General features: G+C 37.8%; 1 protein-coding gene across 1 annotated transcript in view; it reads right to left on the bottom strand.

Annotated features, from left to right (window-relative positions):
* Positions 1 to 23,050, bottom strand: part of CFAP54 (cilia and flagella associated protein 54) — a 307,374-nt gene that overhangs the window by 219,495 nt on the left and 64,829 nt on the right. Inside the window, exons 16-20 of the mRNA XM_069095069.1 lie at positions 19,902 to 20,030; positions 17,508 to 17,637; positions 12,813 to 12,887; positions 12,580 to 12,695; positions 181 to 357 (exon numbers count right to left, since the gene is read on the bottom strand). Of these exons, the coding sequence (XP_068951170.1) occupies positions 181 to 357; positions 12,580 to 12,695; positions 12,813 to 12,887; positions 17,508 to 17,637; positions 19,902 to 20,030 (627 nt within the window). The remainder of the gene's footprint in view (positions 1 to 180; positions 358 to 12,579; positions 12,696 to 12,812; positions 12,888 to 17,507; positions 17,638 to 19,901; positions 20,031 to 23,050) is intronic.

Raw genomic sequence — 23,050 nt, 5'->3', positions numbered from 1 at the left:
ATAAAGAAAAATAAGATAAAGGATAAAATATTGAGTGCCTCCTCAATGGGTCAGTGACTAAAAATGGAGAAAGCAGGATATTTTCAGATACATTCCAGACTATTCTGAAGTAACCTTTATTACAGTCACCGATAGCTCTCTCATCCATACTATACTACAAATTTATAGTGAAAGAATTACCTTTCTTCTGCTAACAAGTGGAGCAGGTTTGAATGTCACCGAACAATGAGTTCTAGAAATCAGTATGGGAGGAAAAGGAACTTTGCCATACGGAATTTTACCATCCTCTATATCCTTCTGATATGAGTACAGGGCATTTTGCTCTGATTCAGTCTTCTTAATTAAAGACAATGCTTCCTGCATTGAAGTATAAAAAAAAGAAATATGAATGTTAGTGTATTGGGCCTCATTTAGATATACCGACTCCTCTCTTGTGCAGGAGATGGTCTTTGACTTATGATGAAACATGGAACCCTGTATTAAGTAATAAATACTAGAGAAGTCATTGGCTACTCCTCAAAAAAGTTAAGAGTGATAACTAAGTAGCACCATAAATGATCTAACACATATAATATACTTGTATATGTGGCAACATGTTCCCTAACTGCCTTTACCTAATTCTTTGCATTTATTTTTATAGTGTCTTATAAATATTTATATTTTTTATAATTCTATTCTTATACAATTTTTATTTGTATATATTTATTTACATATGTATGTATCTATTTGTATACAACATATCTGTATATGTATTGTATATCTTGTGTATATATATATATATATATATATAATGTGTATACATATTTACTTGTATATATTATATATGCCACACATCTTTAAAAATTGGATGAGCCCTGCTTTTTTGTATGTGGAACGGGATGAAAGAGGGAATGACATACACACTCAGGTATAGAAATCTATCTTCCTCTGCAGGGAAGTAGAAGAGAAAGCAGATAAGAGAAGAGGGAGGGCTGATATAATAGAGGGCAGATTGGGGGATGTAGTGGTCAGATGCAAAACACTTGTGAGGAGGAGGATGGAGGGAGGGAGGGAGAGAGGGAGAGAGGGAGGGAGGAAGAGAGAGAGGAAGAGAGAGAGAGAGAGAGAGAGAGAATAGGGGAAATATGATGGAGGGAAATATACAATCAATAATCATAACTGTGAATATGAATGGGATGAATTCACTCATAAAACAGAAGCAGATACCTGAGAGGATGAAAAACTTGAATCCTAAAATAATGCTGTTTACAAGAGACACACACACAGTAAAGGCAAGGATTTGGAATAGAATCTGTTATGCTTCAATTGATGTATTTAAAAAAAAAGCAGGGGTAGCAATTATGATCTCAGACAAGGCAAAAGCAAAAATAGATCTAATTAAAAGAGATAAGCAAGGAAAGTATATCTTGCTAAAAGGTACTATAGACAATTAATTAATATCAATGCTAAACATACATGCACCAAATGGAATAGCATCCAAATTCTTTAAAAAAAAAAAAAAAGCTAAATGTGCTACAGGAGGAAATAGTAAAAACTATACTAATGAGGGAATCTCAACTTTACCCTCTCAGAACTAGATAAATCTAACAAAAAGAAGAAGAGCAAAGTGAATGAATAGAATTTTATAAAAGTTAGATATGACAGACCTCTGGAGAATATTTAATGGGAATATGAAGGATATATCTTTTTCTCAGCAGTACATGGCACCTACATAAAACTGATCATATATTAGGGCATTAAAAACCTCACAACTAAATGCAAAAAAAGTAGAAACATTAAATGTATCCTTTTCAGATCAAATGCAATAGAAGCTACATTCAATAAATTAAATTAATCTAATTCTAAAGAAGGAATGGGTCAAAGAACAAATCATAGAAGTGATAATTTCATTAAAGAGAATGACAGCAATGAGACAAAATTTATGGGATGCAGCCAAAGCAATCCTTAGGAGAAAAGTTATCTTTAAATGCTTACATTAATAAAATAAATAAAGAGCAAATCGATGAATTGGGTATGCAACTAGAAAAAAATTATAAAATGACAAATTACAGATCCTCAATTAAGTATCAAATTGAAAATCTTCAATATCAAAGGAGAGATTAATAAAACTGAAAGAAAACCACTGAACTAATAAATAAAAAGACTAGTTTTATGAAAAAAATAAAGACAAACCATTGGTTAATTTGATTTAAAAGAAGAAAACCAAGGGGCAGCCAGGTAGCACAGCAAGTAAGAGCACTGACTCCAGAGTCAGGATAACCTGGGATTGAATCCGGGCTCAGACACTTAGCACCCACCCAGAAACATCTGGCTGTGTAACCTTGAGAAAGTTACTTAACCCCAATTGCTTAAGGGGTGGCCAGGTGGCTCAGTGAGTAAGAGCACCAGCTCCAGTGTCGGGATGACCTGGGATCGAATCCGGACTCAGATACTCAGCACCACACCCAGAAATAACTGGCCATGTAATCTTGAGCAAGTTACTTAACCCCAATTGCTTTAAAAAAAAAAGAAGAAGAAGAAGAAGAAAACCAAATTACCACTATCAAAAATGAAAAGGGTGAATTATCACCAATAAAGAAGTTAAAGCAATTATTAGGAGCTATTTTGCCCAATTATATGCCAATAAATCTGATAATCTAAGTGAAACAGATGAAGATTTACAAATAAATAAAGTGCCCAGATTAACAGAAGAGGAAACAAAATATTCAAATAACCCTCTTTTTGTAAAAGAAATTGAACATGCCATCAATAAGTTCTCAAAGAAAAAGTCCCAAGAACCAGATGAATTCACAAGTGAATTCTATCAAACATTTAAAGAACAATTAGTTGCAATATTACATAAACTCTTTGGGAAAATAGGCAAAGGAGTCCTACCAAATTCCTTTTATGGCATAAATATGGTGAGTACCTATGCTAGGAAAAGCAAAAACTAAGTAAATATTTTTGTACATATAGTTCCTTTTCCTTTAATCTTTCTAGGATACAGACCTAGTAGTGGTCTTGCTGTGTCAAAAAAAAAAAAATATATATATATATATATGCATATTTATAGCCCTTTGAACTAGTTCCAAATTATTCTCAAGAATAGTTGGACCAATTCACTATTCTTCTAGCAGCTCATTAGTAGGTCTATTTTCTCTTATCCTCTCCAGCATTTATCATTTCTGATAGGTAGGAGGTGGTATTTTCTCTAATCAATAGTGATTTAGAATATTTTTTCATATGACTATATTCATATGACTTTGTCTTCATCTTCTGAAAACTGCTCATTTATATCCTTTGATCATAACTTATCAGTTGGGGAATGGCTCTTATTTTTATAAAGTTGACTCAGTTCTATACTTAATACATATTTGAGAAATGAGGCCTTTATCCAATAAACTTGCTATAATTTTTTTTTTTACTATTCATTGTCTGTGTTACTTCTTAGCACAACTTTCCTGATTATCTGTTTTAATTAGGATTATTTTTGTTTCTGCTTTGTCTGAGATCATGATTGCTACCCCTGCCTGTTTTACTTCAGCTGAAGCAAACTAGATTCTACTCCAGCACTTTATTTTAACTCTGTATGTGTCCTTCTGTTTCAAATGTGTCCTTATAAATAACATATCATTGGATTCTGGTTTCTAATCCACTCTGCTATCTGCTTTCATTTTATGGGTGAGATCATCCCATTCACATTCACAGTTATTATTAATTCTGTGCTTCCCTCTATCTCATTTTTTCTGTTTCTTCCTCTCTCATTCCTTTTATCCTGTCCCCCTCCTCAAAAGTCTATTTTCTTTCTAACCACTGCCTCACTTAATCTGCCCTCCCTTTTATCATGCACCCCCCTTTCTCTCAAATCTTTCCCTTCTTATTTCCCTACTGGGTAAGTTGCATTTCTATACAACTTAGTAAAGTATATATATTTTTCCCTCTTTTAACCAATCCCAATGAGAGTGAGGTTCAAGCATGGCATCCACCCCATTCCCATTTTCTACTCCATCATAAAAGCTCTTCTTTACATAGCTCTCTTAAATGAGAACAATTTCCCATTCTACTTCTCCCAGTGCATTTATCTTTCTCACCCCTTCATTTTTTTTATCTTCCCAACATAATCAACTCACACTTATGCCTTCTATGTAAACTCATTTAATAAAGTTAATAATAAAATTCTTTTTTTTTAAAGCAATCGGGGTTAAGTAACTTGCTCAAGGTTACACAGCCAGTTATTTCAGGGTGTGGTGCTGAGCATCTGAGCCCAGATTTGATCCAGGTCATCCTGACACTAGAGCAGGTGCTCTTACTCGCTAAGCCACCTGGCCACCCCTAAGCAATTGGGGTTAAGTAACTTGCTCAAGGTTACATGACCAGGTGTTTCTGGGTGGGTGCTAAGTGTCTGAGCCTGGGATTCGATCTCCAGGTCTTCTCAACACTGGAGCCGGTGCTCTTACTCGCTGTGCTACCCGGCCGCCCCAATAATAAAATTTTTATGAGTTACATATATCATCTTCCCATACAGGAATGTAAATAATTTACTTTTATTGAATCCCTTATGATTACTCTTTCAAGTTTAGCTTTTTATGTTCCACTTGAGTCTTGTGTTTGAATGTCAAGTTTTCTGTTCAGCCCTGAGCTTTTCATCAGGAATGCTTGAAAGTCCTCTATTTAATTAAATATGTATTTTTCCCCTGAAGGGTTACACTCCGTTTTGCTAGGTAAGTTATTCTTGGTTACAATCCTACCACCTTTTGCTTTCTGTAATATCATATTCTAAGCCCTCTGCTCCTTTAATGTGGAAGCTGCTAAATCTTTTGTGATCCTGACTGTGGCTCCATCATATCTGAATTGTTTCTGGATGCTTGAAGCATATTCTCTCTGACCTGGCTCTGGAATTTGACTATAATATTCACAGAAGTTTATATTTTAGGATTTCTTTCAGGAGGCAATCAGTGGATTCTTTCAATTTTTATTTTAGCCTCTGGATCTAAGATATCAAATTTTCCTTTAAAATTTCTTGAAATATTATTTCTTTGATCATAGGTTTCAGGTAGTCCAATAATTCTTACATTATCTCTTAATTTATTTTCCAGGTCATTTGTTTTCCAATGAGATGTTTCACATTTCCTTCTTTTTTTTCATTTTTTCATTTTGTTTTATTGTTTCTTGATGTCTCATGTAGTCATTAGCTTCATTACTCTCCTAGCAGCTCATTATTATACTATTACTATATACTAGTAGTATATAGAATACTTGCCCAATTCTAATTTCTAAGGAATTACTTTCTTCAGTGAGATTTTGTGCCTCTTTTTCCATGTGGACAATTATGTTTTTTAAAGTGTTATCTCCTTCAGTATTTTTTATGTCTCTTGTCAAGCTGTTAAATCTCTTTACGTAATTTTCTTTTATCACTTTCATTTGTTTTCCTAATTTTCCCTCTACCATTCTTATCTCTTTCTTTAACTCTTCCAGGAATTCTTGTTGGTTTGGGGTCCAATTAGCATTTCTCCTTGAGGTTTTTTTGTAGCAGTCTTCACATTGTTATCTATCCTCTTCTGGTTTTATGTTTTGGTGTTCCCTGACACTGTGGCAGGTTTTTATAGTCAAATTCTTTGTTGTTGCTGTTTGCCTATTTTTCCAGCCTACTTCTTGACTTTGAACTTAATGTTAAAGTTGGGCTCTGCTCACCTGGGAATGGGGAGGCACTGGCCCAAGATGAAGGCATTTTTATACTGTTGTTTTCAGACCTAATTCTGGGGGTCTACAAGCTTTTGGTGCTTCAAAGTAGTGTGATCTAGGGACAGCTGTGGTCACTGCTCTCTTGGTCTGTGCTCTGCTCTTTACCCAGGAAGGGTAGATCTTCCCCTGGAGCTACAAGTGCTCCCTGGCAAGTTGCCAGTTAGTATCAGTTGTACCCAGTGCCAGAAAAGCGTTCCCTGTAATCTCTTTCTGACTAGCTGTCTGACCCCCTTACCATCTCTGGGATCAGAGCTCCTGCAGTTGCTGCTCCTGCTGTGGCCACTACTGCCAGGGCTGTATAGGGGAGTTCTAGCCAGCCCCACTTCCTGGTGTCACTGACCTCTACTGTGGACATCCTAAGTTTTTTTTCACTGGAAAAATGTCTCACCCTAACCCTTTGTTGGCTCTCCTGCTCCAAAGTTTGATTTGAGACATTTTTTTAAAGTTGTTTAGAGGGGGATGCTGGGAAAGTTCAGCTGGGAGGTTGTCTTGAATCTGCCATCTTGACTACCTAGCTGATACTTCTTGAGCAACAGACTATGTATTGGTGAGCCAAAGACTAACTGAACAAAGTTATTTCCTAGCTGTGTGACCTGGAGTAGGTTGCTTTCCTTCCTCTGGGTTCCATTTATTAAGTGCCTACTATGTTCTGGACACTGCGCTAAGTGCTAGGGATACAAATGAGAAAAAGAAAGATAGTCCCTCCCCTCAAAGAGCTTATAATCAGTTTGGGGGAAGATAGCACACAAAACATATAAATTGGGGGAAGGTAGCACACAAAAATTATGATCTCTTGTTCTTTAAGGTATTTACCAGTTCTGAAAATTTATTATATTGTATTGATATACTTCCTCATTTTATAGATAGGAAAACTGAGATTCAGAGATTGGAAGTAAACACGCCTCTCCCAATGGATATATAAGCTATGAGCCTGCTGCCATGATTGTCTTTGGTCTAAGAGAGAGACATCCAAACATGCTGTCATTATTAATAAAGTGATTACCCATAAATTATGTCTCTCAAACCTTTTTAAATATCACATCCTTCTCCAAATTGTGTTACAGATAAGGAAACTGAGGCAAACAAGGTTAAGGGACTCATGGTCACACAGCTAGTAAGTATCAATTGGCCAGATTTTAACTTGGGAAGATGAGTCTTCCTGACTCCAGGCCTGGTGCTCTATCCACTACACCACCTGAGGACTAAAGCCTAAAGGTGAGTGGTAAGAAGAAATTCAGAGGCCCAGAAAGTACTATCAGAAATCACAAGGCAACATCTTCCCTGGTATATATCTTTTACCTAAAATGTGAGTTTTCAGTGCAAAAATGTTTGCTTTAAAGGAAAACATTTGTTTTAACAGGAAATACTCATTCAAAAAAATATACAAATGCTTCAAAGATTATAACCAAATCAACCATTTCCTTCTATATTCTTAAGCTGTTCTGCAAATAGAAGGGAAAAGGATAGGGAGGGGTAATGGGGTAGTCACTGGAAGAATGGCTGGTGGGGAATGAAAAGAGGTGTTAGTGCTGCCTACCCCAAAGGCTTTTGCAAAACACCATTTCAGGCAAAACACAAAAGCTTTTTAGGAAATACCTGGACCTCTTCAGAATGGCTCAGAGCATAAGTTTTTAAAACATAATACAAAGTCTCCAGGAAGTCAAAGGTGATTACTTTCCTATATTTTACATCCTCTTAAATCTGCCCTGCAGTTGACTCCTCTTCTGCATGTAATCTTCCCCATCAGCATATAAGCTCTAGGAGACCAGGAATGGTCTTGCTTTTCTACTCCCTCTCTCTCTAGTACTTAGCACTTAGCAAGCACTTAATAAACATTTTTCCATTCTGCTCTTCGTTTACTAAAGGAGGAATTTCCTTCATAAAATCAGGTGATGTGAATAGTGGTTTCCAAAAAGCAATTCAAGATCCAATACCAGTAAAATCTTGAAATATCAACTTTTTAAAATTCCTTTCTAGTCTACTTAAACCATGGAGTTATATTTTTTAAATTTGTTTAAATAATAAAGTCCAGATTATGAAACCTAAAAGTGTTTTTTTCTTGGAGCAGATTTAATTTTACAACTGTACAATGCTTGCTTTGCCAATGCAGACTAGCAATTTCTTGACCATTTATATGTTAATATTAATAATAATTAATAATCAATTAATATAATAATATTAATAATCAAAAAGATTTTATACTTAAGTCCACCTACTAAATTACGGAGAGCAATTCATGTCCATGGAGGGAATACACCACACTAATGAGACAATTCAACTGACTGAATCAATTGAATAAAGTATTTACTTAATGTTCCACCCCTCTGTCCCAGACATCCCACTGCTAGGCCTATATAAATTGTAAAGAGCTCAAAGTCAGAAAGTATTAGTTGCCATACACACCAAAATAGTCATAGGGGCCTCTCGTGGTAGAAAAAAACTGGAAACAAAGTAGATGTCCATTAACTGGGAGATAGCTAAACTAACTGGAGTACGTAAATGTAATACACCATAATATATAATTAATATGAAGGATTCAGAGAAACCTAGGAAGCCTCATATGAACTGATTCAGAGTGAAATATGGAGAGCCAGGAAAATAATATACACAATAACTACAATGATGTAAAATGGAAAGAACAAAATAACAAAACTAAACATCATGTAATTACAATAACCAAGAATATCATGTAGACATCTCAAACTCAACACATCTTTAAACTCAATGCTATCCTTCCACAAAAACTACCCTCTCTTTTTCTGAACTTCCCTATCATCATCAAGGGATCCAAACTACTTCCAATCACATAATATAGTGATTCAATATTAGAAAACTTTCACTAAAACTAAAAAAAAATTCTGACTTTTCTTCAGGTTGAACAAGTAATTATATGCAGAGCTGGTTCAGAGATCATTCTATTTTCATCTCCACACTCACACCTTCCTCCCTTCTTCCTTTTGTAAGGGTATTTAACATATATGATGAATATGGTCTATAAAAACCACACTCTAGGGGACAGAGCCAAGATGGTGGCATAGAAGCAGGAAAACTCCAAGCGTTCCCCCCATAACCACCTCAAATACCTATAAAATATGACATTAAACAAATTATAGAGCTACAGAACCCACAAAGTGACAGAGAGAAACAAACTTCCCACTAAAGGCAGCCCAGTAGGTGGACACAAAGGGTTCATTGCAACATGCTAGGGGCAGAGCCAAGCTTCGACTGAGCCAAAAGTTTTAGCCCCAGGGTGGCCCCAACCAGCCATGGCTGGAGGGACTTCAGAAGAGGGGATCACCAGCAGCTGGAGCAGCTTACAGAATTATCAACCCATAAATGCCAAAAGCAAAGTAAAAGGTCAGTGTGGACTTTGGGAACAGGGGGTCCAGGAATGTGGTCCAGCCTTTACCCCCAGAGGGAGAAGCAGATGAGGTGCAGTGGCCTTCAGAGCTCCTGGCTTGCAGATTGTAGGGGAGAAAAGCAACCATTCTGAGGGGTAATCGCTCTTGCTTTAACCTGCTTGGATCTGGATTGCTGTCTTGGATGGAGGTCCAGGAGTGTGTGACCAGGTGCCAGAGCCAGTGGAGGCTTCAGAGAGGGCACCCAACTAATAGCTCTGGCAGCTGAGAAAACCCCATCCATTTGGGACAAAACTCTCCTCTCTGGAAGTAGAGTTCTACTGTGGCAAAAAGCTCAAAAGTCAAGTAATTTAGTGGCAACAAGAACAAGCAAAGGAAGCAAAGCAAGCACAGCAGTCAAACCTTAGATTCCTAGTTTGGGGATAAAAAGGAGCAAAGCATGGAATAGGAGGAAGACAATGTAGTCAGAACTCCTGTACCAAAAGCTTCTGAGAAAAATATTAATTGGTTACAGGCCATAGAGGAGCTTAAGAAGGATTTTGAAAACCAAATAAGTGAAGTAGAGGAAAAATTGGGAAGAGAAATGAGAAAGATACAAGAAAATCAAGAGAGTCAGCAACCTGACTGATGAAAATAACACCTTAAAAAATAGACTAATTCACATGGCAAAAGAGGCTCAAAAAGGCAATTCACTTAAAAGGCCGAATCTGCCAGATGGAAAAAGAATCTCAAAAGCTCACTGAAGAAAATCATTCCTTCAGAATTAGATTGGAGCAAATGGAAGCTAGTGACTTTATGAGAAATCTAGATACTATTAAACAGATCCAAACAAATAGAAAAAATAGAATGCACTGTGAAATATCTCATTGGAAAAACCACTGACCTGGAAAATAGATCCAGGAGAGATCACTTAAAAATTATTGGACTACCTGAAAGCCATGATCAAAAAAAGAAATTCTCAAGAAAAATTGCCCTGATGTTTTAGAACCAGAGGGCAAAACAGAGGTTGAAGGAATCCACCACTCACCTCCTGAAAAAGATCCCAAAAAGAAAACTCCTAGGAACATTATAGCCAGGTTCCAAAATTCCCAGATCAAGGAGAAAATATTACAAGCAGCAGGAAGAAACAATTTGAATATTGTAGAAACACAATCAGGATAACACAGGATCTGGCAGCTTCTACACTGAGAAATCAAAGGACTTGGAATATGATATTCCAGAAGTCAAAGGAGCTGGGATTAAAACCAAGAGTCACCTACCCAGCAAAACTGAGTATCATGTTTTAGGGGAAAATATGGTAATCCAGTGGAATAGAGGACTTTCAAGCATTCTTGATGAAAAAACCAGAGTTGAATAGAAAATCTGACATTCAGATACAAGATGCAAGAGAAACATGAGAAGGTAAACAGGGAAAAGAAATCATAAGGAACTTGTCAAAGTTGAACTATTTACATTCCTACAATGAAAAATGATAATTGTAACTTATGAGATTTTTCTCAGTATGAGAACAGTTGAAGGGAATAGAAATGTGTGTGTACATATATATACATATGCATATGTATATATATGTATGCATACATATATATGTCTATATAGGAGGGTATATGGGCATATAAATACATATGTGAGTATGTGTATATATGTGTACAGGTATACATAGACAGAGGGCACAAGGCCAATTTAATCCCTCCAGATGATACTTAAAAGGTGAAACTGAGAGGTGATAGAGGAATATAATGAGAGGAGATGGGGAGAGACAGACTGGAGTAAATTATCCCATATAGAAGAGGCAAGGGAAAACTGTTACAATGGAGGCAAAGATCAGGAAGGCAAAAGGAAATGGGTCTACCTTACTCTCATTGGATTTGGCTTAGAGAGGGAATGACATACACATTAAATAGGGTATCTCACCCTACAGGAGAGTAGGAGGGAAGGGGATGAGAGTGGGAATGATGGGAGGGAGGGCATGTTGGGGGGAGGGAGGTTGGAAGCACACACTTTTGAAAAGGGACAAGGTCAAAGTAGAGAACAGAACAAGTGGGGGTCAGGATAGGATGGAGGGAAATATAGTCAGTCTTTCACAATATATCCACTATGGAAATGTTTTGCATAGCTACACATGTACAACCTATATTGAATTGCTTATCTTCCTAATAAGGGTGGGTGATGAGGGAAGAAGGGAAAGAATCTGGAATTTAAAGTTTTAAAATCAAATGTTTAAATATATACATACATGTGTATATATACATATATGTATGTATGTATATAAATTTTACACACAACTCGGAAATAAGATAAGGCACTTGGGTATGGAGATTCATCTTGTCCTACTGGAAAGTTGGAGGGGGGATATAGGAGAGAGCATATTGGGGGAGGGGGTATACAATGGGATTGCTGTTTTGAGGTGGTGGGTAGGGGAAAGGAGGAGAGAAAATTTGTAACTCACAATTTTGTGGAAATGAATGATGTAAACTAAAAACAAACATAAAATTTAATTTAAAAAAACAGCACACTCTAACAATGGGTGTATTATCTAAATCTTACAATTTCCAGAGGTATTGGCATTCAAAGCCTTCCACAAATGGGATCCAATCTATCTTTCCAAACTTATACTCTCCTTAGCATACTCTTACACTCCAGCCAAACTAGACTATTTACTTTTCCCAATGTACTTCACTTCATGCTTTTTCCAATACTTATGACACATTCACTCATCATTTCAACCCAGTGACAGCCTACCTATCCTTCAAGATCCAACTCAGATGCCATGTGTTCCATTACAACTCACTTGATCACCTACCAGAGGAGATCTCCCTGCCCTCCAAAATCTCACAACACTTAGTACATATTATTTTTGTGTCTCTTTCTGTGCCTAGAAAAGTACCTTGTACATAGTAGGCACCTGATTATCTGTTTAATTGAATCGAATATGGAAATCAGTTTCATAACTTGGTCCCTTTATACTTTTCCATCCTTCGTCTATCTTACTACCACCTCCTCAATCTTCAGTCCAGGGATGCAAGTGTCCTTTCTGCTCCTCACCCAAGGCCCTCCACCTCCCAACTACAGGCATTTTTACTGGTTGTCTGCCACAGCTGGAACTCTCCCTTCCTCCTCTCTGCCTCCTGGCTTTCCTGCCTTCTTTTAAGCCTCAGTCAAAATCCTACTTGCCAGGCCTCCCCTACTTTGGTGTCTTTCTTCCAAGACCACTCCAAGTCTGTACTGTATAACTCTTCTTTGTCCATAGTTGTTTGCACTTTGTCTTTTCCATTAGACTATGAGTTCCTCAAGGGCAGGAACTGTTTTCTTGTTTTGTATTTATTCATTGTTATTGGATTTTGGTTGTTTTTTGTTTTGTTTTTGCCTTTCTTTGTATATCCCCAGCACTTAGCACAATGTCTGACACGCAGTAGGAGCCTAATAAATGCCAATAGACAACCACAGTAATAAGAAGACATTAGAAACTTAGGTTGGGGAAAACTGAATGTGTCTATCTCACCTCCAGTAATTTGGGATCCTGAAGGGGATCTTTCTCAAATAGTATCAGAGCTTTCTGCATCAAGAAGATTGCTTTGGAAATTCGATTCTTGTTGATTTTTTTCAGTACATATGATTCTGTAAAACAAAACACTCATTTCAGGTAGGATAGGGTGAAAACATTCTTCTATCTAAACAGAATCAATGAACTGTCCAAGTCTGCATAATTTGTGCTTAATTGTGTCTATATTTTACCTGTGAAATAACTAGTGCTGGAAGACCTTTTTGTACTTTGAGTTTCTTTGGATTTCTGGAGAGGAGAGTCCCAAGCTGAAAAAGAAGACAACTCACCATTAGAGTTAGGTCTATGTCAGAAAAAGTCATCATCTTCCATAATAGGCATCCAAAAATCACAGGAGGATGTGTCATGTTCCCCTTTGGCAGTCCCGTGAAGCCTATGGGCTCCTTCTTAGAATCATGTTAGGAAATGCACAAAATAAAATACAGAGTATTGCAAAAGAAAACAATTATGTTGAAATACAGTTATCAATATATTAAAAAATAAAAAGTTCACAGACTCCTAGTTTGAGTCCCCAAGCCACAGATTTTAAAAATACTAGTTCTATTATACCTCCCCTGTTTTCCCCAACTGATAGAAAGGAAAATTAATTTGACAACTGATTTCTACTACTGTACTGACTATGGGCTTCTTTACACCTTGTCTTACCCTTATTTGTTAGTATATAACTAATTCTAAAAAGCAAAATTCAATTTTTGCCTTACATCTTAAATATACCAGTGACCTGATGGGAGCTCTCCCTCCCACTTTGTGAAATAAGGGCCCCTGTCTTAAAATACATACACACACACACACACACACACACACATTTCTGCCTTAGTAATTGCCAGTAGTAATGGGTTAGCACATTCCAGGTCAACTAAAGTTCTTATGTGGTCATGGCTCAGTTCACCCCCATTTGCCTAGCCCTGTGTTACAGACTGTGAGGATACACAAACTGTATGACTTATTCCCTAGCCTTTTGGAACTCTCAGTACTATTGGAGAGATGAAGCTAGTGTGTGAATAAATTTTATATCACATTGTTGTTCTTGTTCATCCTTCGTTCTTAAAGAGAACCAATGACATCAGAAGTGTGATATCTTAACTTGCAAATGAGTTGGATTTAAGAGAGACAGAGCTGGGCAAAGTCATCAGCTTCACTCTCTCTTCCAGAGCCATCTGAGTCCAGTGGCAAGACATAGATTAGGATGATGGGAGATGGCCCTGGATGCAGTGGGAGAACATGGCCTTTTTAAGCTAAGCTCTTTCCCAGTTCTCATTCTGTCTGAAGCAACACCCATTCAGTAGTTTAAGGCTGGGTAAGAAAAGAGGCAAAAGAAGGCCTACTTTGCCTACTCAAAAAAAATCAGTCTGGGAAGGGAAGACCCCCAGGATTTCTTGCCAGAACAGAAACAACTGCTATTTACACTTGCTCTGAACCATCAAAACCCAAACAATGACCAAGTGAGACTTGGGCTGGGACCTGTTATTGGCATTAATAGACATACAACAAGAAGACCAAGGAAGACAAGAATCCTCTCTTGTCTACTCTTCAAAAATATAATCTGAATACTGTGTTATGTGCACCATAGTTTAAGTCCAGTATTCCAAAAGATAAGGATCAGGTGGGTGAGAGAACTCAAAACTCTTCATATGAGAAAGAGCATTGATGATTCTACAGCCAGAAGATCTAGGTTCAAATCCTGCCTCCCAGGCTTACTATATCAGTTCCCTAATCTGTAAAATGTGGAGACTGAACCAGAATTACACAGTATTGTGTATGAACTTTATTATGGACTTTACCAGAAGCACTCTAGCAGATTTTCTAAGGACAGCGAATCTCTAATCTAAATGAAATGTATTACATTTAATGTCAACAAAGAAGGTCCCAATTTCGCAAAAGAATCACTCATAGGTATGAACAAGTGTAAATCAAATGTAGTAGAATGGTCAAAGGAAGGTTGTTGTTTTTTTAGCAGTACCTTAATCTGAGCATGTTCTCATACAAAGCAGAAGAAGCCAATGGAAAATAAATGAAAGATTTAGGAGAATAAGGGGATATATTGCTAAGGCCAGGTGGGAAGGAGTGAAATCAGAGGAATGGGTTAGCCTTAGCAAAGAGCATGCAATCTTCATCTGAGAAGAGGGGGGATAAGAAAAAAAGATAAGTGATGAATCAGAGAAATTTTTATGGACAAAACAGGCAGGGGGAGGGAGCTCCCTCTGAGGTAAGGCTAAGGAAATACTGTGGGAAGCTAAGTCATCATCTATATGTCTTGAATATAGCCATTCATCTGCTACAATTACCTTCCCACGTAGTAGGCACTTAAAAATATTACACTTAAAATGGCTGTACAAAAAAAAGCTCAAAAGAAAATGATTTGACTTGTGTCTAAAAGACTGATTGAAGATAAACTATGTAGTCATTCTGAAAAAAAAAGCCACTATACCCACCTTTGAGAAGATACCAGAGCTAGCAAGACTAAATTATGACATGTTGAAGCGATAGTTTATGGGAAGGAGAAATATCCTCCTCATTTCAAAAGATGAATGCTACACAGAAGCAATCTATTCCCATTTGCAGATGCTTTTCTGAGGCAGAACTTGGCATCTCAGTGATAAACTATCTCCAACTGGAACTTCCAAATTTTTAAATTATATACCATCACAATTATGAGAGACAGTGTGATGTAGGGAACAGACATCTGATTGTATTGTTGGATATATTTGAAGCATAAGAAGTCACTGTTTCTTCCAGAAAGAGGTGGATTGGATACATTCCAGGCAATTTTTAAGATTGTAGAAAAGATGTAGTGGTAGAGGAAACTTCCTTATCTAGGGCTTTAGTTCTCTCTCTCTCCGTGAAATAGCAGACCCAAACCCTTTCCCTACCCCCAGTATCATAGGACCACAGCTTTAGTGCCAGAAAGGATCCAAGACCACCTCGCCCAAACCTCTCATTTTATAGATGATGCTGGGGCCCAGAGAGGTTGTGACATACGGGCAGTGAGAGGCAGAGGCAAGTGTCAAACCTCTGACCCCATATCCATCACTCTACACTGCCCTCATGCCTCAAAATAGAATATCCTCAAAATGACAACTATCCCCCAGTAGAGCACTCTGTCAGATTAGTCAAAGCAATTAACCACTCACTATTCAGCATGTCTTTAGGGGGCTATCTTTTAACTTAGAAAAAAATGGCTATTTTTGCTTCTTCTACTGCTTTAACCAAGCCTGCAGAGTAGGGCTGCTGCTCTGAACAAAATCTGCCCATGGGGAAAATAATAAGGAGGAGAGAAGAAAATCATGGTTCCGGAAATTGTAGGAGGGCAATGGAAGCAAATGCACTACTCAATACAGTAGTACAAATTAACAAGGTCATATATACATGATAATAAGGAATGTGGCATTAAAACCCTAAGTTGTTTATAATTTCAATCCCTGTTCTGTCGATGAGCAATCTGAGAGGTGTTCTGATATCATTTCACCAAAGACTGATTTCCATTTACTTCCCATTTTCCAATATGTGCCAGAATGAAGGGTGCTCTCAGGACCCAATTTAAGTTTTGATTTATGTAGTATCTGTACTTCGAATCAGGCAAAGAGTTTTCATGGGAAACGCTTTACAACCATTCAGGGAATCACAGCTGCTTTGAATTGTACTATTTCAAATTAACCAGTATCTGGATTAAATAAATTTTAGTGCATAGAAATCTGACAAAATTAGTCTCAAACTTAAAAAAGAAAATGGATCAGAGGTCTATTCAGGGCAGTTTCTTCTGGTCTATTCTCCAACTGGTCAACATTTTATAGCAGAAAAAGGTGGATAGATATGATTATAAGAAATACAATCATGCAGGAACAAATAGAGTTGTCTTATAAAAATGTAACCCAATACAGGAAATAATTCAGGCTTGAATATCATTATCATTCTTTATAATAGCTATCATATAGTGTGTTAAAGTTTACAAAGCAATTTACAAGTATTATCTCATTTGATCCTTATAGCAACACTGGCAGTTAGATGTTATTATTATCCCCATCTTATGGATAGGAAAAATGAGGCAGACCTTAGAGGTTAAGTGACTTTCCGAAGGTCATAGAGTTAGTAAATGTCTAAGGTCAATTTGAATTCAGGTCTTCCTTACTCAAGGCCATATCCACTGTACCACCCAACTGCTGTTTTGTTTTGAATATAATTTGATCATGATTTCAGCATTATTCAAGAGAATAACATCTAGAGAGGGCATTAATACTAGAAAGTATGTGCCATTCTACTACTCTATGGTTTCATTCACCATCCCTGCACCTTTACAAACTAGAAGACTTTATCCTGGCCAAAACTACCATGTCTGTGTTGTCTTCTAAGGAACTTACGTTGTCTTGGCTTTGGTATTAATATCCTCAGAACTGAGCATAGTACTTGGTACACACTAAATGCTTAACAAATGTTTTTTCATTCATTCATTTGGTAATATCATAGCCAATAGAAATTGATATCTTCCCTTCTCTATTAGACCCAAGAAGCCTATATTACTAATAATCTACTGTAACTCGTAAAATGTTACTCATTTATTTAAATGTGTTATTTCCTAGTTCACTGACACATTATCATAAGATTTATTCATGTTTTAAAATATTATTATAAATGAATCATTAATAACTTATGTTTTAGCTCTAATGGTGTCTTGATACAAATCAATTAAATTGTCATACAAATCAGAGAAGGGAAGGAAAAAAATATTAAAACTTGATTCCCTATGTATTAAAGAGTTGGGGGGGGCGGAGATGAGTTAGTTAACAGATAACTTTCTTGTTAAACTAGTTGTAGACTTGAATTTGACCCAGAACTGATCCAGCATTATGAAACTACACATTAGGGACTGATACCTTTGAGTTGGTCAAGGAGCGTAGCAGCTATCCGGTGTTGAGCCAGAATGATTTCCAGCTGCAAATCCATGATCAAACTATTGGCAGTAAGGGTCTTGCCAGAAGTTCTGTCTTCTGTTGGAGGGAAGACCTTTTGTCCATTTAAGTCACATGAAAATTAAGGGGAAACAGGGTTAACCAAACATTAAAATGAGCACAAAAAACAAACAAACAAACAAAACCCCCCCAAGAATCAGATCTAAAATAAAGGACAAAATCATTCACCCTAACAAATGCCTTTTCCTCCCAGGGTCAGTCCTGGAGAAACTATGAAATGAGAAGCTTGCCTTTGGGGGACTCCCCTTTCCATGGCTTCTTCTTTTGGTCTTCCTCTCCCCCCTCCCCAATTTGTGTCATGCCTGTCTTGTTTTCCATTCCCACTGGCTCTTCTTTTCAGATGGTGCTTACAGATCTCCCTAAACTGTATGGAGTAATAGAGAAGAAGCAAAGCATAAGCAAAGAGAATCTGACCAGTGATGAGAGAAGAAAGGGGAAAAGAAGATGCAAGAAACATCTGGAATTTTATTTCTTCATACAAGATCCCTGAGACAACAGCTAAACAGAGGAACTATCTGCAATGGACATGGAAAGGAACCTGCAAATTGAAGATCAAATAAGCAATAAGGATAAGCAAAGCAAGATGGCAGAAAATTTGTTATTAAAAATTAAATCCCTTGATTAGGAAACCCTAGCTCAAGAGCCCCTGTGAATCCCCAGTGAAGGGGAAAAGTAATATAAATCTTTAGTTATCATGAAAGCTAACAACAGAGAATTGAAGATCTCAGCTCTAGAAAGCATAGAAGGAAAGCATATATTCTGGTGACCTACAAAGGATGAACTATGCATTGTTTTCTTTTAAAGCCAAAGACGACTGCACATTGTCAAAACAAAATCAGGGTAGTCTCCTTAATGGAGGAGATGAAAGAAATGAAGAAATGCCTCTCTGGTTGACTGGAGAGGGGGTGTTTTCCTTGAGAATGAAAGAAATGCCTCCAGAAGAAAGCGAAAGGATCCATAGAGGCAGAGGGGAATCTGAACCTGCGTAATGAGACTGGGGGACGGAAATGTGTGACCCAGAAAAGGAAAGAAGGAAGGTCCGTTTGGCCAGGGAGCAGGTTCAAGACTCTTTCCAAAGGGGATAGAACTGGACTCTGAGGAGGAAACAGCTTTTTCTCCTAGCCAAGTGAGTGGTATAGTAGAGAGAAATCAAAGAAGTGGAGTCAGAAAGACCCAAGTTAAAATCTTACCTTAGATACTTAGTAGTTGTGTGATACTAGGCATGTCATTTATTCCTATTTTACAGATGAGGAAACTGAGACTGAAAGAGGTTGATAATAGTGTCTACCTCACATAGCCACTACAAAGATCAGATAACATAAAGTGATGAAGTGTTTTGCAACCCTTCCAATGCTATACAAACACTAGCAACTATTATTGTTATTATTACTGCACAGAATGACAATGGGCATCCCAAAGGCCCAGCAGGAGAGGGGTAAGCTGCTACCTGCCAAAGGAAGAAAAGATGCTTTCTGGCTGGCTGGTGTGTCCCTGCCGAAGGAGACCAAGGCAACCAAGGTCAACTTAATATAAGCAGCATCATAGGACGTCACAGTCAAAAGGAGATCTTAAAGAAATACTGTGATCCCAAGGTGTTTTGTCCGGGAACCCCCCAAGGCAAACAGGATGAAAATTCTTACTCCTGAAGGATAAGTTATACCACAATACAGCATCTCTTAACTAGCAAAACAGATGATAGTTTTGTTTTTTTTTTCACCTGCCTTCATAATAATTAAATCCCTCAAAAGGTAAAGGCACCAACAAGGGAAAACTCTACTCTGAATTTGATTTTACCAAACAAGGAGAAACTGACTACCAAGAGACAAATAACAGAAACCCTAGGGTTGTAGGGGGAGGAAGGGGAAAGCGCTCATATTGGAATCTGTTATATAAAAAGAGAGGAAAACCTGGAATTGTCTAACAGACATTCTAGAAGCATCTGGGGAGAGTTAATTTCAAAGAGTTCAGAGGAAGAATAGCCAAGTTCCTGTGGACCAAAATTCTGTAAGAGAAATCAATGTGAGAAGGATGAGAAGCTCTCAAGCAGAGGAGAAAGGGAGAAAGAGAGCAAGAAGGAGAGAGAAGGAGAGGGAAAGAGAGAGGCAGAGATGGGGAAAGGAATGGAGAAGATGATGGAGAGAGTGAGGTAGAGGGAGAAGGAACACGCCGCACTCACCTCATACTGTCCTCAAAGCATACTAGAGCGGTAGGCAGCTGCCTATTCTGTCTATTTGTAAGGTCAACCCCCTTCCTCGTAATAATCAAGTTCTTTCTAAATGAAGACTTGTGCAGTCTTACCTTGTCATGACAATGATCATATACTGATGTTCCATCGGACAACGTAGCTCTTGTACGAGACATCCCTATAACTGTAACTGCCTTATCAAGAATCTCATAAGCCAAAAGTAATTGCTCTTCAGGTGTTTTCTAGAAATGAATTGAAAGACAAAAATATTTTGATGAAAATAAAATCTGAGTTTAGGTGTGTAATTTTGGAAAGTTCCTGAAAATAAATAGGATACAAGTTTTAAATATATCCCCATACAAAGATAACATGGAGAAAAGTTTTAAGCATAAGCATTATTGACAAATTGACGATATTTCTTTAAGATCAATTTATCTTTGATTAAGTATGAATTGTCCATAAAGCTGAAAATCAATCTCAATAACAAGATATGCCATGTTTTTTTGCTAAGAGAAATGAAGTTTTTCTTTAAGTTTTTTTTATGTTAATTGGACTTATTAAGTGACAGCAAAGGTAGGTTTTTAATTAGTTTAAGTAATGGACCTGAAATTATGACTTTTTTTCACTTAATTCTTATTGAATGAATTTTTTAAAAAGAATTTTTATGTGCTTCCTATATGCCAAGTACTCTCCTAACCTTTGGGGATATAAATATAAAAGCCACACAGTCTCTGCCCTAAAGAAGGTTCTAAGAGGTAAGGAGATAACAAAGATACAGGACTGGTGACTGAAGAGGCAGTCTTTTGGGTTGGAAATTATAGTAATGGTGAGTGGTGCAAAAAAGAACTATACCCTGGGACATCCAGTCCAGTAGCAATGAATGTATTGATTGATTATACTTCCAGAAGTGGAAAGAAGGTGGAGGAACAGAGACAGAGGAAGGATGGCTAGAGTCAGGACCTCGATGCGGTGGGCCCACAATCACCTCAACCAGAAACCAAAGGGCCCAAAGGCAGGAGCTACTGGAAATTCAGAAACAACACTGTTAAGATATGCCATTTTTATGCCAAAGTATTTGTCCATTTGAAAACAGCTAGTCTAGAAACATACAGATTATATAACTTTACATCATTGAGTAAACATGTTTAGGTGCAGTGGGGTGAGAAAGGTTTGATTCACACCCCCACCCCCATACCCTCTTATGGAATCATGGAAAGTAAGTGGAGATCGCCAGGCATTGATGTGTTAAAGGAACTATAAAGGTAATTTTATGTCCTATAATCCCTTTATCAATCAACAAGCACTTACTATGTGTCAGGTGCTGTAACTAATTGCTGGGGAGACAAAAAGCAAAAGACAGTCCCTACTAGCCTCAAGGATATTATTTATAAATATATGTATGTATTTTTACATCTGTATAAATATATAGTTGCACACGTGATGGAGACAGAGCACAAAGAAGGTAAGCTTAGAGGGGATGGCACTGAAGTTTCCCTGATAGATTTAGACTTATCACAGATTAGCCAAAGACTGACTGTGCCCCTGATGATTCTTTTTTTTTTTTAAGCAATCGGGGTTAAGTAACTTGCTCAAGGTTACACGGCCAGTTATTATTTCTGGGTGTGGTGCTGAGTATCTGAGCCCAGATTTGATCCAGGTCATCCCGACACTGGAGCCGGTGCTCTTACTCGCTGAGCCACCTGGCCGCCCCTAAGCGATTGGGGTTAAGTAACTTGCTCAAGGTTACACGGCCAGGTGTTTCTGGGTGGGTGCTAAGTGTCTGAGCCCAGGATTCGATCTCCAGGTCTTCTTAACACTGGAGCCAGTGCTCTTACTCACTGTGCTACCTGGCCCCTGATGATTCTTAGAAAGGCAACCATCCCAGAGAGACGGTAAAGGCAGGAGGCATCCTTGTTGGACATGACCTCTAAACCAGACTAACTGACAGAGGGCAGGAGGGAAAGGAGATTTCTCTCTCCTCTCCCTCATCAGCTATGGCATCTTTCAGAGGAGCTACTCACCCAGTAGGAGACACTGCCTTCAATAAGGAACAGAATTATAGAAACACAGAGACAGCAACAGCAGAGAGTGGCTCCAAGGAATGTAACCACTGAAGTAGAGAAGAAAGCCATGAAAGAAGAAAGTTAGCCATGGGAGTTAGGAGTTGAGTTAGAGAGAGCCCACCTGTGCATATCATGCCCGGAGTGTGTGTGTGTGTGTGTGTGTGTGTGCGTGTGTGTGTGTGTATAAGGGAAACAGGGGGGACAAGCAGCAGGAGGGATACACCACAAGAAGAGAAAGAAAATGGAGGCCCTCGGGGCAGCTAGGTGACGCAGTATGAATAGAGCACCAGCCCTGTAACCAGGAGAACATGAGTTCAAATCCGGCCTCAGACACTTAACACTTACTAGCTGTGTGACCTTGGGCAAGTCACTTAACCCCAAGTGCCCTCCAAAAAGCAAAATAAATAAATAAATAAAATTTTAAAAACAGAAAAGAAAAGAAAATGGGGGTCCTGAAATCCAAAAAAATTGTCTCCGCTACATGTATCCCTGATTCAAGGACTATCAGGATATTTGAAGTTTGTGCCCACTCTTCCCACTGTTTTTGTGTTTGTAGGAGAATGTACCTGGTTTTGTGGAAAGAACATTTTGTAGATGTTATCATCCTTACCATGCCATCTTAGTGAATGCTTTTACTGTAAGCAACCTGACTATGTCTACTGACTGACCATTAAAAGAAAACTCACCAATGAACATAAAAATTTTAGAGTGAAGAAAGTACCCTTTCAATAATCCAAGGCAGGAGCTGACCTCCGGGAGTGGCAAGAGCACGTAGTACTCAGAGGAGGGGAACTACATTGGAAAACTTAGATTATTAAAAAGTTAATGATTCATTTCATAAAGAACATATTTTGCTCTACAAAAAAGCATAGAATAAATAGGACTACTTGGAATTCCCAGTTGCCCTAGACCAGAAGAGTCAGACTCAGAGTCAGTGGGCCAAGTACAACCAGAACCAGATTAAAATGTGATTGGGAAAGGTTTAACAAAATATTTTAAAATATGAAATAAAAATTAGAATAGAACAGATATGTGTTTTGCAGTTTTCTAAGATAACACGGATTGCAGGGATTGACACCACTGCCCTAGAACATTTTTAACTAGGACAATTTATATACATTTTAGGGCTATATTTACTGTATTTTTTTAAAAGCACAACAGTACATTAAGTAATTATTACTAAACAAGTGTCTGCATTT

Source organism: Petaurus breviceps, unplaced genomic scaffold, assembly GCF_028583685.1.
Source record: "Petaurus breviceps papuanus isolate PSGF00001 unplaced genomic scaffold, PetGlider_PUasm1.0 225, whole genome shotgun sequence".
In the NCBI taxonomy this organism is placed as follows: domain Eukaryota; kingdom Metazoa; phylum Chordata; class Mammalia; order Diprotodontia; family Petauridae; genus Petaurus; species Petaurus breviceps.
This window is presented reverse-complemented; position numbering and strand designations above follow the sequence as displayed.